The sequence below is a fragment of the Boleophthalmus pectinirostris genome, unplaced genomic scaffold, assembly GCF_026225935.1.
Source record: "Boleophthalmus pectinirostris isolate CB_2022bp ecotype Guang Dong unplaced genomic scaffold, ASM2622593v1 HiC_scaffold_20, whole genome shotgun sequence".
In the NCBI taxonomy this organism is placed as follows: domain Eukaryota; kingdom Metazoa; phylum Chordata; class Actinopteri; order Gobiiformes; family Gobiidae; genus Boleophthalmus; species Boleophthalmus pectinirostris.
In genome coordinates, this window is record NW_026571153.1 from 22905065 (window position 1) to 22919496 (window position 14432).

General features: G+C 38.9%; 3 protein-coding genes across 3 annotated transcripts; 2 read left to right on the forward strand and 1 right to left on the reverse strand.

Moving 5' to 3' along the window:
• Positions 1–37: 37 nt before the first annotated feature.
• si:ch73-335l21.2 (RING finger domain-containing protein) lies at positions 38–787 on the reverse strand. Its single transcript, XM_020922057.2, has one exon. The coding sequence runs from the start codon at positions 779–781 to the stop codon at positions 134–136; it is 648 nt and encodes a 215-aa protein (XP_020777716.2). The 5' UTR covers positions 782–787; the 3' UTR covers positions 38–133.
• A 4974-nt stretch (positions 788–5761) lies between these two features.
• On the forward strand, positions 5762–6814 carry si:ch73-335l21.4 (E3 ubiquitin-protein ligase-like). Its single transcript, XM_055156667.1, has 2 exons — positions 5762–6323; positions 6526–6814. The coding sequence occupies exons 1-2, from the start codon at positions 5822–5824 to the stop codon at positions 6579–6581; spliced, it is 558 nt and encodes a 185-aa protein (XP_055012642.1). The 5' UTR covers positions 5762–5821; the 3' UTR covers positions 6582–6814.
• Positions 6815–6955: 141 nt separating this feature from the next.
• On the forward strand, positions 6956–11571 carry LOC129409850 (uncharacterized). Its single transcript, XM_055156665.1, has 3 exons — positions 6956–7081; positions 7166–7236; positions 9484–11571. Exons 1-3 carry the CDS (start codon positions 7059–7061, stop codon positions 11538–11540), a joined length of 2151 nt encoding a protein of 716 aa, XP_055012640.1. The 5' UTR covers positions 6956–7058; the 3' UTR covers positions 11541–11571.
• The last annotated feature ends 2861 nt before the right edge of the window (positions 11572–14432 follow it).

A 14432-nucleotide genomic window follows, 5' to 3' on the forward strand; every position in this document is an offset into this window, starting at 1 on the left:
GTCTAGCAAATGAAATGAGAAAATTGGCTTAGTGAGAAAAATCTTTATTACAAATGTATCCGCTAGAGGGAGCTGCTGCCTCTTTTTATAACTGCCAATCATGGACCTTTACAAGTCGCCAGCTGTGACAAACCTATAATTTTCTGTTGAAGAAATGTGGCCCAAACACCACTCCAATCACACAGATGATCACAAACACGACCCAAAAGAGCACAGCCAGCACCTGCACCCTGCGCAGAGTCCTCGAGCTCTGCTGTATAGCCTCCTCCTCACCCATCAGACCAGGGGCAGTCCCGTATGGTCTGGCCGGGTGCATCTGCTGCACCCTGAGGCTCACCGTGGGCAGGATGATGTAGCGGGCATCACGGTTCTCTCCTTCCAGAGACAACACCACTCTCTGGGTCACTGTGGCTAAAGGTGTGGCCATGGTGGCAGGCAGTCTGAAGGGCACTGGGGCCAGACGGGCGAGTATGAGGGAGTTACAGGGGAGAGAGTGGGCATCTCCGCTCTCGAGGGGGGTGAGGTGGCGACAGAGCGGGCAGGGGATGGCGGGTGGGCTGTGGGGGTCCCCGGGAGCAAGTGGGCACAGCTGGATTCTGTGTAGACACTCAGTGCAAAAGACGTGCAAACACTCCAACATGCGGGGGCACTTGTGGTACGGGTTGTACTCGTGGTAACAGATGGGGCACTCCACATCCGAATGCTCTGTTGATGAAGGGGGAGCAGGGTCCCCTGGGTGAGGAGCAACGCCCACTTTTGCTGTTAGCATAGAAGGTGCCATGATGGTTTTTTTTTTTGTCAATCTGGAACAAGAAAAAAATTTGACTAAATGTTACAATACAAAAATTTCAAACTCTATTTTAATATTGAGAATACCAATTTTGATACACAATGACACTTTCTTTTCTTTTCCCAAATATATAAAGTATTCTTTAAGAGTGACAGTAACAGTAAACAGAGTAAAGTGTTTGTTCACTGAGGTTGGCAGTTTGAATCCCGCTCTTGGCATAGACATCATTGGTAAAGAACATCACAGTTTGGTGGTGCGATTCCACAGATGAATGCTCTTGCTCTTGACTCTTAACCCCTAGAGTCTCAATGTGTGTGAATGTGTTAGTGTTTCCTTGATGTTAACAGCTATGAATCCCTTGAAGGAGGAAAAACGCTATATAAAAAAGTGACCATTGACCAGATTTTCAAAGCAAAATAACAGTAGTTTCTTAACATTATCATCCATTAGTTGTCGTAGTGATTAATATCTGGGCATCTTTTTTATAGTTTAAAAGCTGTGAGAACTCTTAAAGGTCACATGGGCTTTTGGTAAACACAAAGATTAGGTCTTAACCAGAGGGATGCTGTGTTGTGTTTTCTTAGTTTTATGAACAAATTCCACAGCACACGAGTCATAGCATTTGCACACAGACATCTACAGTCTCACCCCCCAGGTCTGTGTCTGCCTGGTGCGCTCTGACCCATGGTACACGCTGAGCAGGAAGCAGCAACGTAATGAGGCAGTAAAGCTGTAAATAAAAGCAATAAGTAACAGGCATTAAGATACTCTATATATCTGTGTGGAAGTGTGGGATTTCAGACTGGAAAGAATTTACTGGGAAAAAAAAACAACATAAAAATTGATACTTTGCAGTGATATGCCAGGGATGTGTATGGCAGAATGTTTATCACTTACTATGGTGACACAATGCACGCATTAGCAAGCACTGCCAAAAAGTTTTAAGATTGTCTGAAAACTCAAGACAAAATACAAAATGGATTTAAACAATATATTTTCAGGAGCTTTTGTGGTCCTTGACGAGAGTGACTAACTGAAAAACTGTTTGCTTATGCTGGCTTGTGATTAATGTTATTTGAGAGTTACTTGTTTCACATCACAAATCATCTTATCTGTTGTAGTTCCACCTAAGTCAGTTCTTTCTGGTCAAATTGTGTTGAGCTCAGATTGAAGTCTAACAAAGTCTCAGACAGAGCAGCGCCTACAGTGAGCGTCACACCCCCAGGGAATGTTGAGGACATGAGCTGCAAAGTATTAATATCAAATACTGCTACTGAAATTACTACTAAAACTCCAAGACTACTAAACCGGGTGTACTTTTATCACGCTACAATCAAACACCGGATTGCTTTCCTTGCATTACCCTGTTCACAATGTTTATTATGAATAGGTCTTTTTGATTTTCAACTACTAAATATACCAAGTAATTTAAAAAATGTCAGACAAGAAATGATACAGATTGTAATGTGAACATTTTAAGAAAGCAGTCTTGTTTCCCACATTGGCGCACTGTACATAGAAAAAGTTCTCCATTGTTGACACACTGACCCATATTATTGTGCAAACTCAACAATTCATGAATTAAACCAAGAAGCTGTTGATTTGCACTGCCGGAAATGTACACCCGAGTTATGCTTTAATAAAAATAGCCTAGTTGTATCCATGTAGGCCAGCAGCTGAGTGAGACTGCAGAGAGAGAGGGAGCTGGCCTCTCTCCAACATAACCACAGACTGTATATATAAATGGACATAGCTAACCCATGTTCTATCTAGGAAGTGAGTATCTGCGCGCTTCCGGCTCCATCGAGTCTGGCGCTGATTAACTTTACATTGAAAATTATCACCCTTCTTTCTGTGACTGCTGCAGTGAGCCCCATCATTTTAGTCTTAAAATGTTTTTAGGTCCGCTACCTGCTTGTTTCTACAGAGAAGTGTTCCACAGTATGACATTAAACAGCTCTGCTTTACATTTAATCAATTACGGGTGGTTTTATGGTTCAAAAATACTTAAAAACACGTATTCTGACACAAATCAGTAACTTGATGTGGTTTGGTCTTTATGATGACTGTATGAAAAGCATTTGATGGACTCTCCACCAAAAACATTACACAATGCACCTTTCTACTGTTCTTACTTTGCTATTTTGTCTGTTAATAATCAATAATTCCTATTCCTAATCTGGAACTGGCTCCAAATTTGTTGCTGTAACTGCTAGTCTTGTGAGGTTAATTTGACTGGCGCAAAATGCTATGGATGACATCACACTCCCTTAATCCACTTCTTTATACAGTCAATGAACATAAAGAAGATTCACTTGCCCAATGGTGTCCACTTCAATCACCCAGTCTCCAACGCTGGTGCTTTCTATTGATCCTTCATGGTACGAATGAGGCCCGGGTGCTGTCTTTACTGAATTGGTGTATCATCTTGTTTTTGACTTCACCTGATTTCCCTTGCCTCTTGTCACCCCTCGAGACATGTCCACACTTCGTCAAACAGTAATTAAACCCCTAGGTGATGTGGAGGTAACCAAGAGACACAATACACACAAATGGCATTAATATTATCACTTTAACATGCCCAAGATTCTGTCACTTTTGCCTGTGTACGTGTATTACTATAGATATATAAGTAAGTATGTAGGCCTGTCATGATAACAAAATTTGAAGTTCTATATATATTACTAAGGTAAATATGATAATGAAAAATAATAATAATAACCCAAAAGCAGATTTAAGCCACAAAAACTATTCTAAATCTACAATATTATTAAAGGGCTTGTATTACACTCTATTCTGTTCCATGTTATGTTTTCTCATCACAAACACACCTGGAGTTTCGTGTTATTTCATTCACACATTTTTAATACACAGATACTGAATATTTAGGCTGAGCTCTCTCTCAAACATAAACTAGAATCTGCAGAGTTTAAAAATATAGTGGGGCACTTCCTGATTTACCACATGACATCACAAGGTGCAACACAATGTTTTCCGTTTGAGAGAACTCATCTTAAATATGCAGGTTTGTGTGAATGAAACAAAACACAACTAGTAGTTTGTGATGAAGAAACAACATTATAACATTACAAAATATCATAATATGGGTGCTTTAAATTTGGAGACTAGCAGCAAACCAAATCATATCAAATCAAGAAAGAGAAGATCCCACCTACAGTATGAGTAGATGTTTTTCAAGGTATGTTTTGACAACTAAAAATGGCAAAAGTTATGAGATTAATGCCAGATTGTGGAACATTTAAGGTTAAGCAATGCCATTTTAATAGAGACAAGTTGCAGTTCCATAGAGCACCCTTAACTTTGTTAAGGAAGTGCAATAATAATAAGCCAAAGACAACAGTATCAACAATCTAGATCCCTGTCTCATTACATTAGCAAATACATGATTTCTATAGTATTTTTACATATTTTAATCTCAAATTTACAGCATAAATAAGATCAGTAAAGATGAATTTAAAAAAATAAACAAAACAAAAGGTTGTTTGAGTAGTGTCTTTAAATAAATTTGCTGAAACTTGAGAGCCCTGTCTGGACTTGTCTGAGCCTGTCATATTTTCTATTGGCTCTCAAATCACACTTTCGTCTTAATGGAGAATACCAGATTAAAACGACAGGAAGGATGTTACATGAGAATACTTGTATTATTGCACTTCTAGGCAGAAATTCACAGGTGCCAGGTAACCACATACTGTGGGGTACAAAAGAACCCACATCCCTCATTTTGATGTTTTAAGCCTGAACAGATGGAACTCCACTGAAGCTCCATTCTTCCTATAAGGGGCTGTCCATATTAATTGTGATTAAAATAAACACCATATCTCTTTTAATAGCAACTGGAACTGCCAGTCTCTAAACAAACACAGAGACTGTTTTGACTGTTTGATTATTTTATTATTTTGTAGATGAAGGTGTGACTTTTTCCAATGAAAATGAAACTTGTTTTCCTGTGAAACCTGCAGTGTCAACAAACTCCTATGTTAATTACTCTGAGAACAGCCCTGAAATCTCTTATCTTGTATAGTATTATCTTCACACGTTAGATAAAAGGCATTCCTTCAGTCATGAACATCATAATATTTATTCTGTATTCATTCTAATTAATAGTTGAGAGTTTAATTTAACATTTCAACATTGTATGTAACATTATAATGTCTGGTCACTGCTCAGCAGGAGGTTTTACAGTAATGGAAGCATTTCACAAACAGTAATAGTTCTAATATTAGGCTACTGGCTCACCTTTTATCCAAACCTAAAATTTTTTTTTTTACAAGAGCCTTAAGGTCTTACTGTAACACCAACGCAGATGGAAAATCAGGAAATTCATAAAAGAAATTATCAGAAACAACAGCAGCACACATAAACACACAGGAGGCTGTGATTGTTGGCAGAGTGGAGCGGAAATCCCCATGAAAGGACTGAGGGCTGAAGTAACTGATAGTAGAGGGAGGAGGAAGTCTACGTCACACACACACACCAGTGTATGCACAAACACACGTACACACACTGGATATTACCGGTAATAGCCGATGTGTTAAGTTTGAACACTAATTTAGATGTAGGCCTGAGTATAAATCTCCAGCCCATGACTGGAATAGTTGGCCTTCGAAATGTAAGCTAGGCCTATATCAGCCTATCATTTATATCATTTTAAAGCTTATAAGATCATTTTAAACTAGAATACACTCGACTCAAAATAAATTGAATGGATGTCAGATCAGCTCCCCCTGTAGCTTGGTTGTTTTTATAAGGACTTGTCTGGCACTGGCACTCTGATTCACCTCCGCTGAGTTAATGTTTGTTGACTCCTGCTGGGACGGCCCCACAGCTGGATCAACCCGCCATGTGACGTGATACAGAAATGAGCTATGACTCACACTTTTTGTCAAGGTTACGTTTAGACTTGGCCAACAGCCGGTTCCTCCCACGTATCCGTCCAGACTGTCTCTATAAAAATGGCACGAGTCCCCAGTGTTGACTCAAACGTCTGGATAAGTCAGGATCACTGACCACATGAAAGGGGACATGTACACTGGATTGGAGTGCGCTATTTGTTACCTGACCTACAATGGAGGACGCCGGTGTCCGCGTGAGCTTCACTGTAAACACACCTTCTGTGAGAGCTGTCTACTGGCGCTGTCCCGCGCTCCGGCGCACAGCGAGGCGCACAACGAGGCGAGCCGCGGGCCGGACCGTCCGGACAGGGCGATAGTCTGCCCGCTGTGCCGGCACACCACCTCCATCTCTGGCGAAGAGCAGATCAGAGCGGAGCTGAGGGTGGATGAGTGCGCCATGGAGCAGCTGCTGGTGACCGGGGTGCTCCTGGAGACGGAGGAGGAGTTACCGGAGGAGAGCCGTCAAGACCCGGAGGAGGAGCGGACACCGTGCGAGAGCACAGCCGAGGACAGCGACCTGTCAGGCGGCAACAGCAGAAGCTCGCTGCGGCGGACTTTGAGAAAAGTTTGGAAGAAAATAAGTGGAAAAAATTCGCGACAGACCGCAAATGACTCCACAGGTTGGTTCTAGTCTTAAACTTAAGTTAAAATAAACGAATAGAATAGGCAATACAATTACAATCAATCGGTTAAATGTAGTCTAGCCTACTTAAAGAATCACCTGTTACATAAAGTAGGTGTTGGATAGACAGAATAGGCATACAGTGTGTTGTAATGGAACAAATATAAATATCTAAAATGTGAATATTGTGTCTTTTGCAGATATGTCCGCTGATGACATGAGGAACTTCGCCTTGATGGCCTGCTACATGTTCTGACCTCCTCCATGTTCTGACCTCCTCGGACTCTGACTCCTGAACAATGTGACCCCGCTTGACTCTCACTCAAAAGAACTGAACTGGTAGAGCGAGTCAGCAAGACTACTGAATAGGCTTAATGAAGTCGGTGTTTGTTTGTGAAATTATATAACGCACATGTGAATTTACAATGCCTTTTTACTGTTGTCTATTTAACTTTATATATTTAAGAAAACAATAAATAAGTTATTTTACTGGCTGTGTTCTAATTCAGTTGAACTGAAACAATATTAATACTACTATATTCTAGAAAATAAAGTGCAGAAGTCCATGACAAAGAGCTGGAAGTGTTTTCAGCTGGTTTGACATACAGGTGATTGTCATTGCCCCCAATCACTCAATCAGTGACAGTCTTTAGTGTCGAGCGTCTCCTTTGTTTGACAGCTCCCCACCACAACTGTTAGTTTTTCTTTTGTCCGACTTAACCTGGGGGTCAACATGTTCACTTTTCTCTTTTCCAGGTAAACCAAAATGATTTTGATGAATATTTAAAAACATATTTCTGTTACAAACTCTTCCATATGAGACATCCCCTTTCTTTGCAGGGTGTCTTTTGTCATTGTCTTTGCCTGTGCAGCTGTAGTGTCTTTTATCATAGATTCACACGGTGCAAAGGGTAAGATTTCTGCCTCTATATCAATCTAAGCTGATGTTTTGTAAGCAGGCGTGCAGGTCATAAGAGGATAATTATTTGTCCCTCATACTGACAAAAGAATGTATTTGCACTATTTAAAATCCCTATGCAAAAATTAAAAAAAAGATTTAAGCCATATTATAATGGTACCACACCAATCAAAAATATACCCAGAGTTGTGTTTAGTTTCATTCACACATGCTTGAGTAACCCTTTATTATGAGTCTGTCTGCATCTCCTAAGCTCTAAATGCTCTGTTCTGTCTTTTGATGTTATGAAGCGGTAGCTATTTCTTTTTTTTTTAGTTTTAGTTCTGTAGAAATTGGCAAGTCCAGGACAGAAATTATCCAAATAATTTTAGTGAAGGTGTATAGAGTTTAAATCTCAGTGGAGCACTTCCTGTATAACCACAGGACATCACAAGGTGGAACAGAGTGTTTTCAGTTTTAGAGAAGAATGCAGCCTAAATAATGACATCATAAAATATCAATTAGAAAATGGTGTAATGAGGGCCCTTTAAAATTTAGTTAGTACAGTACATTTGTGCAGATAAATAGTTTTAAATTGTTTCTAGATTTGGGCTAATGAAAAAGATAAACATTTATATAGTAATCAAAATGTATCAAATTAAATATGCATAAATGAAATGCTGATTTGAAATTTTTGGCAAATGTCTTTAGATGATGATGTGGAGGGTCTGTCAAATGCTTGTCTTCATGGAGATGTTAATGTTTTGTCTGGAATGTTTCACAGTATGGCATTAAACCTTTTTTATCTTCACAGTCAGAGTACCTGTTCTCAATGTATTTTTAAGATGTAAAACCACCTGTAATTGAATATATGTAAGGTAGAGCTGTTTAATATCACACTGTGGAACATTCCAGGCAGCAATGACATATCCACAGAAACCAGCCGGTGACAGACCCTCCACCAGAAAAGTTACATAGTGAACCTTTTGAAGTAGTCTAGGGTTGTCAAAAAATCCCATCCATATAATAAATACTTGAACTACTATTGCAACTACATACTCAACTGAATAAGTATCAATTAATGTCAGAAAAAATATATAATGTGATATAATATTGGACATTTCCTGATACGTTTTATGGCCCTGCAATATTTCACAGCTTATAAAACACTAAATAATGTTTGTATTGATAGTTTGCAATCAGTCACTTGTAATCAAGATTGCCTGGAGGTGCGATGCTAACTGTAAGCACTACTCTGTCTGAATTTCTATTAGACTTTAATCTAATTTTTATTTTAACACAATCTAACCAGAAAGAGCTGATTTATTTGGAACTACAGGACCATGAACACCTCGACTGATCACAGGCTCCTGAAAATGAGTTTTTTAAATCCAGTTTTCAGACAGTCTCTTTTTTTTCTGTCTGTGTTTGCTTATGTGTGCATTATGTCACCATGGTAAATAAACATTCCACCAACAGAGATACATGTTGGGCACACCTAGCATGATGTTGCTGCAAAGTGTCCATTCAAAACATTCTGTTGTTCAAGGGAATAGTCTATCATTGCCATGGAAATCAGTATCCACCAGTAACCACTAACCACCACACTGTAACAAAGTAAAAGTAGTAAAGTACTGTACTCTTAGCTTTAAAGTGGATACTTTTTTGTTTTATACATTTGAGTGCAGGTAGTTTCTACTCCCCTACATTTTTGAACAAGACTGAAAAGTTCAAAGCATTTTTTATGATAGCTTGAGATTTGCTGAAAAGGCCGAGGTTTTATTTTTACCATGGTCATAATTTGAGCAAAGAAAATGGCTAGAAAAAAATTAAACAAAACAAAAAACGATTCAGCTGTTTCTGTTGTGCAAATTTCAGCACAAATCTTTACCAAAATCATTACATTTGAGGTTTTATTAGATCTGAAAATCTATGTGAAATACTTTTACCTTTTACTCTTTAAGTGCATTTTTAAGCAGGTGCTTTAATACTTTTACTTAAGTAGATTTTTTTCATGTGATACTTTTACTTGTGAGTATTTATTTGCGCCAGTATCTGTACTTTTACTTAATAATCAAAATCGATTACCTCATCCACAACTGTTTATGCATAGCTGCAATATACATATAAACAAATCAAACTTTATTGAGCCCTTTACAACACTGACCTAAGTGCTTTCACGTAATACCAAGACGATATAAAAACATTAAACAATGAAATAAAACAAATGTATAGTAACACATTTTTGTTATGTTTTCAGCCTTTCCCAGTGTTGCCCCAATAGACAGTGGGGTGGAACCAGTCTTAAGATCATACAAGCACTTCAGTCTGCTGTCATCTGAACCAGGAAATCAACCTGGGAATGTCCCTGAAACTCCAAAGAACTGGAAGGCTCTTAATAATAGAAATGCTCCAGCAATCATTTATGTCCAGTCAAACGCGCCTAGAAAAGGACTCGTGAGTTATAACCCAAACTCACAACACAACCAGCCCCACTTTGAGAGAATGACTCAAGTTCACAAAGGTCAAAACTTGGGTGGAGTGAAGCCAGCCAGCAGCACTCGCTCAGACCTTTCTAGAGTCAACCCTAACTCTTTTTTCCAGAGCCAAACTGATGGATCTAACAATGGCAATTCTCAGTCTTGGCTTGCACCATTTTTCTGGAAATTGCCACAAGAAGAAAGAGCCCTCCCTCAAAGTCCTTCACAAGTTCAAAAAGCGTATGATTATCAAATTCCCAGAAGTGGTCCATCAGCATTTCTCGAAAGCAGAAGTGAAAATAGATTTGACTGGCAATCCCCCAATCTCCCAAGGTCCCCTGTACCATTCAGAAGAAGTGGGTACTGGAGTTTACAAAGCAAAAATTCAAAGAGGGATGACGAAGACAGTAAAGGAGGACATGCTGGAACAAGTGGGATCCAGTCAAATAAACCTCCCAGCTTTTTACACCATAGATCTTCTCTTTTGTCACCAACGAGCACCAGTTTAGACTCAAGTGAGATTAAGCCTGAGAAAACAATATCATCCATCACTGCGAAGTCCTCCCAAAGCGAAATCTCACCAAACAGCAATGTAAAGACCAGCTACAAAAGAGTCCAGTCTTATCTTCTCCGCAATATCCACACTACAATAGCTCCCATGGGAGTGAAAACCCAAAATTCTCTTTATAATCTTCACAGTGGTCAAGATTTTAATCAACAAATCAAAGCTAATTCTATGCTGTTACACCGTGAAAACCAGTTTGGGGGCCATGTGGGCGATGTAATGAAGTATGACCCGGCATCTGTCATTTATAGAGCTCCGAAAATGGAAACCCTAACGTCTTACGAAGACCCAAATGGCGCTAAACAAAACGCTAAAGAAGCCAAAAGTAGCCTAGCGGACACAGGAAGGCCCCAGAATCCTTTTGAGAATGTGCAACCAAAAAGTTCAAATCCAAGTTCAGGTCTTGCAGGTTGGCCAGTTTTGAAGAAAAATAGTCTGTCAACTATTAATTCCAAAGAGGCTAATTCTGAAGCTAGGACTTATAGATTTATGCGTCCGTCTATGTTGCAAAAGTACAGTTTTGGACAAAGGTTAGCAGGCCCCGAGAAGACTTCCAGACATTTTGGTTCTTCGGAATTTTTAGATGCAACAACTTCCAAGTCATCCTCCTTGCAAGATTATGGATCAGCAAACAAGATTAAAGCAGAAGATAATTTAAAATCTGGAGCTGTCAGTAGTCTTGAACTCGATGAACAAAAGAGAGACGGTAAACCACGTACAAAATCAGCAGATATCTTAAAATTGGTCACACTGACAAGAATCAAGTCCCAGTCTAAAACAGGTAAACACGAGACAACTACATCACCATTTAATAGAAGATACAAGCAGGGGAAAGCCAAAGATCTGGAATTCAAAGCAGTTACTTATGATGATATTATTGGAAGCGCGTCTTTTAGTAGCGTCATGCCTGAAAAAACAATCACACACAGCGACCATTTTGAAAAACCAGAAACTTCAGCTAAACAAAATAAGAGCATGGACTTGTCAGATGTGGATGTGGATGGGAAAGCAAGTACTACTAATAAAAATGCATCTGTGGGCCTTTCTGTTGGTGGGGAAAGGGCAGATTTTAAAGGAGAAGCAGAAGCAGAGACTGAAACAGGAATATCAGATTTGAGAGGGAGTAAAGAGGAAAATGAAGCCAAAAATGTCCCTCAAGAGCTACCGTCGGATCCTGAGGAGACTATAGAAAGTGACAGTTTGCTGGAGTTGGAATATCTCCGAACATCGACTGGAAACGTCTCTTTCCAGTCCTTAAATCTTAACCTATAATTAATTTAATAAAGCCTATTACCTAAACCTATATGGTGTTCTGGGATTTCCTCTACAGGGTGTGTGATTCTCAAACTGCGATCCCTCACGCTCACAAATATTAGCTTAATTTAGAATCTTGTTACAAGGTGTGTGGAATAATATTGACATACTGATTAATTTGATGATATATATTGATTCAGCAGTCCATGATATCAATACTGTATCGCCAAGAGTAATTTTTGGTGTAGTTTACTAAATTAATTTGTGTAAAAGCTACAAAAGTGTTGACATTTTCACTGTTTTGATGAGTAAATTTGGTGTTTTTCAAATTAATTTAGCATAAACTTTGTGGTTTTAGTGTCACAGCCATGATTTAGCCTTTTTTTTCACTGAACCATATCAGATCAATGTGAAATATATCATCGAATCATGTTGAATCGAAGGTTCACTGTATCGAAAAGTGTATCGTATCGTGACCTATGTATTGAGGTATGTATCGTATCGACAACTTCTTAATGATACCCGGCCCTACTTGTTAGTCTCAGAACATACCTGGACTTGTGTTTTGTTTCATTCATGTTTGAGTAGCCCTTTATTACTAGTCCACATCTCAAATGCTCTTTTCCACCTTATGATGTCATGAGGTGGTAGTTTTCAAGTTAACAGCTACCTTTTAGTTTCAGTTCAGTAGAGATCAGCAATTCCAGGGCTGAAATAATCCAAACAGGCACTATTCACACTTGCATCACAAACCAGGAAGACATGTAAACATGTGACGACAACTTCCGGTGTAATTCCCGACACTGGCCTGGACAGACCGACTGTGACCAGCCCATTGAGGTCAATATTATCAGCGGTAAAATGAAGACTGCATATGTATGTGCTGTTTTGAATCATCTTGAATTTGGTGCCTCATCTCTTCTAATCACATGTACCCAGTGCGCTTGGAGTTGTGTTTCAGTGGGGAAATGATAAAAACTGAGATGGTTATAATTGTTGGTTAGATGAACATAACAGAATGCCACAATGACATGTAGCTGAAGAAAACTGGGCCATTTTCTATTTTTTCCTAGAATTTGTCAGACTAAGCATGAATAGAGCTTATTATAGTGAAGGAGTAGGGATCCTCAAAACACAGGAGAAGCACGTCTTGTAGTACCACATGACATCACAAGGTGGTGGAAAGAGTGTTTTCAGTTTGAGAGAAGTCTAACATGTGTAAATTAAACAAATCACAAAATCGAATAATATGGGCCCTTCTAAACTACAATTTTGTCTTCCTTTGTTTTATTTCTTTAAAACTAGTACAGCAATTGTGTAGTCCTCCTAGCTTGTTTTTTAGTTTAACACTGTCCAGTCCAGTTATATTCTTAGGCGGTACATTGAGAAAAGTCTGAGATGTACTGATTGAAATACAAAGGTCCAGGTTCTAACATTTACTCTGACTCGTGCAACTGACATGGGGAGATTAGAAGAGTTTTTAGTCACAAATACTCTGTCATTTTATTGACGCAACGTTTAAAATGTCAAATTGTGTAATATCAAATTGGGTTGAACCTTTAGACAGAATTCTTTCTAGTGTGATGTGTAGGAATAGTGCAGGACTCTCTAAGTGAGGGGTGTCAAACTCAAATTCACAGAGGGCCAAAATTAAAAACAGACTAAGTCGTGGGCCAAACTAAATAATTTATTTAAAAATTTCAGCAACATCTGCATGTTTTCTCTTCTTTCGAGATATGTAATTCTAAACCTTTTCTTATTAAAATGCCTATCTGTAGCTTGCGGGCCAGCTCTAATACATATTTGATATGAACTCGAGGGGCAGTTATAATTACATTGCGGGCCAAATTTGACCCCCGGGTCTGAGTTTGACATGTCTGCTCTAAACTCTGTAAAATTCAACAAGTTTTTCAACATTTCTTCACAAATTGCTTCTTGATTGGTTTAAAACTATCAATTTATATTTAAAACAGGTATCTCACCAGATTAAGTCAAAATCTGAAAGTCATCAAAACCTGCCATAAGCACTTTAAAGGTGCACTGTGTCACTTTTTGTTTGGGGATTTCTATGGATATGTCATTGCTCTGCTTGGAATATTCCACAGTATAACATTAAACAGCTCTACCTTACATTTATTCAATTACAGGTGGTTTTATAACTCAAAAATAACTGCAAAAACATTCTGACTGTAAGTGGGGTTGCCTCTCCAAAGATCTGACCTGTAAATTAGCATGGTTTGGTCTCCATGAAGACAGAAAGGTTTAATGCCGCGCTGTGAAACATTTCAGACAAAGCAATAACATCTCCATGGCGAAAAGCATGTGATGGACGGACCCTTCACCAGAAAAGTTACACAATGCACCTTTATGTTAACAGTCAAATAGCAAGCTGTATTGAGTGTGACTGGCAGTAATAACAAAATAAAATGATTAAACATTATGAAAAACTTTGAAATAGTTTCCTTGAAGTATGGCCTCCATAAAGAAAACCATATTCACAGCACATAGGGTTCATTCATCTCATACTGTATAAATTTGGTCTCCTATGGCAAAATGTCCTCCATAATTCATTTCTGCTGTACCACATACTTCACCACTGACCTTGTGTCATGTGTAAATGGTGACCTCTGCTCTTGTGTAGTTAAGCTCTTGGGGGGGAAATAAAATCTTGAGATACAGGCTGTAAGGACTCAGGAAGGTCACAGAGGTTGGACCATTCCCCACAATTACAGTGATGTGAATAATGTTATGTTAAGAATAAAGTAGAAAAGTTGTGGAGAAGGTCACACTCGAGGCTTTTTATAAACTCGCACTATTCCCATTTCTTGTGTCCCAATTCCCAGACAGAGGTCACCAAGTTTGTATAGCTGACACATTTTCCATTCTGGACTTTTCCATGTTAGTCTATAA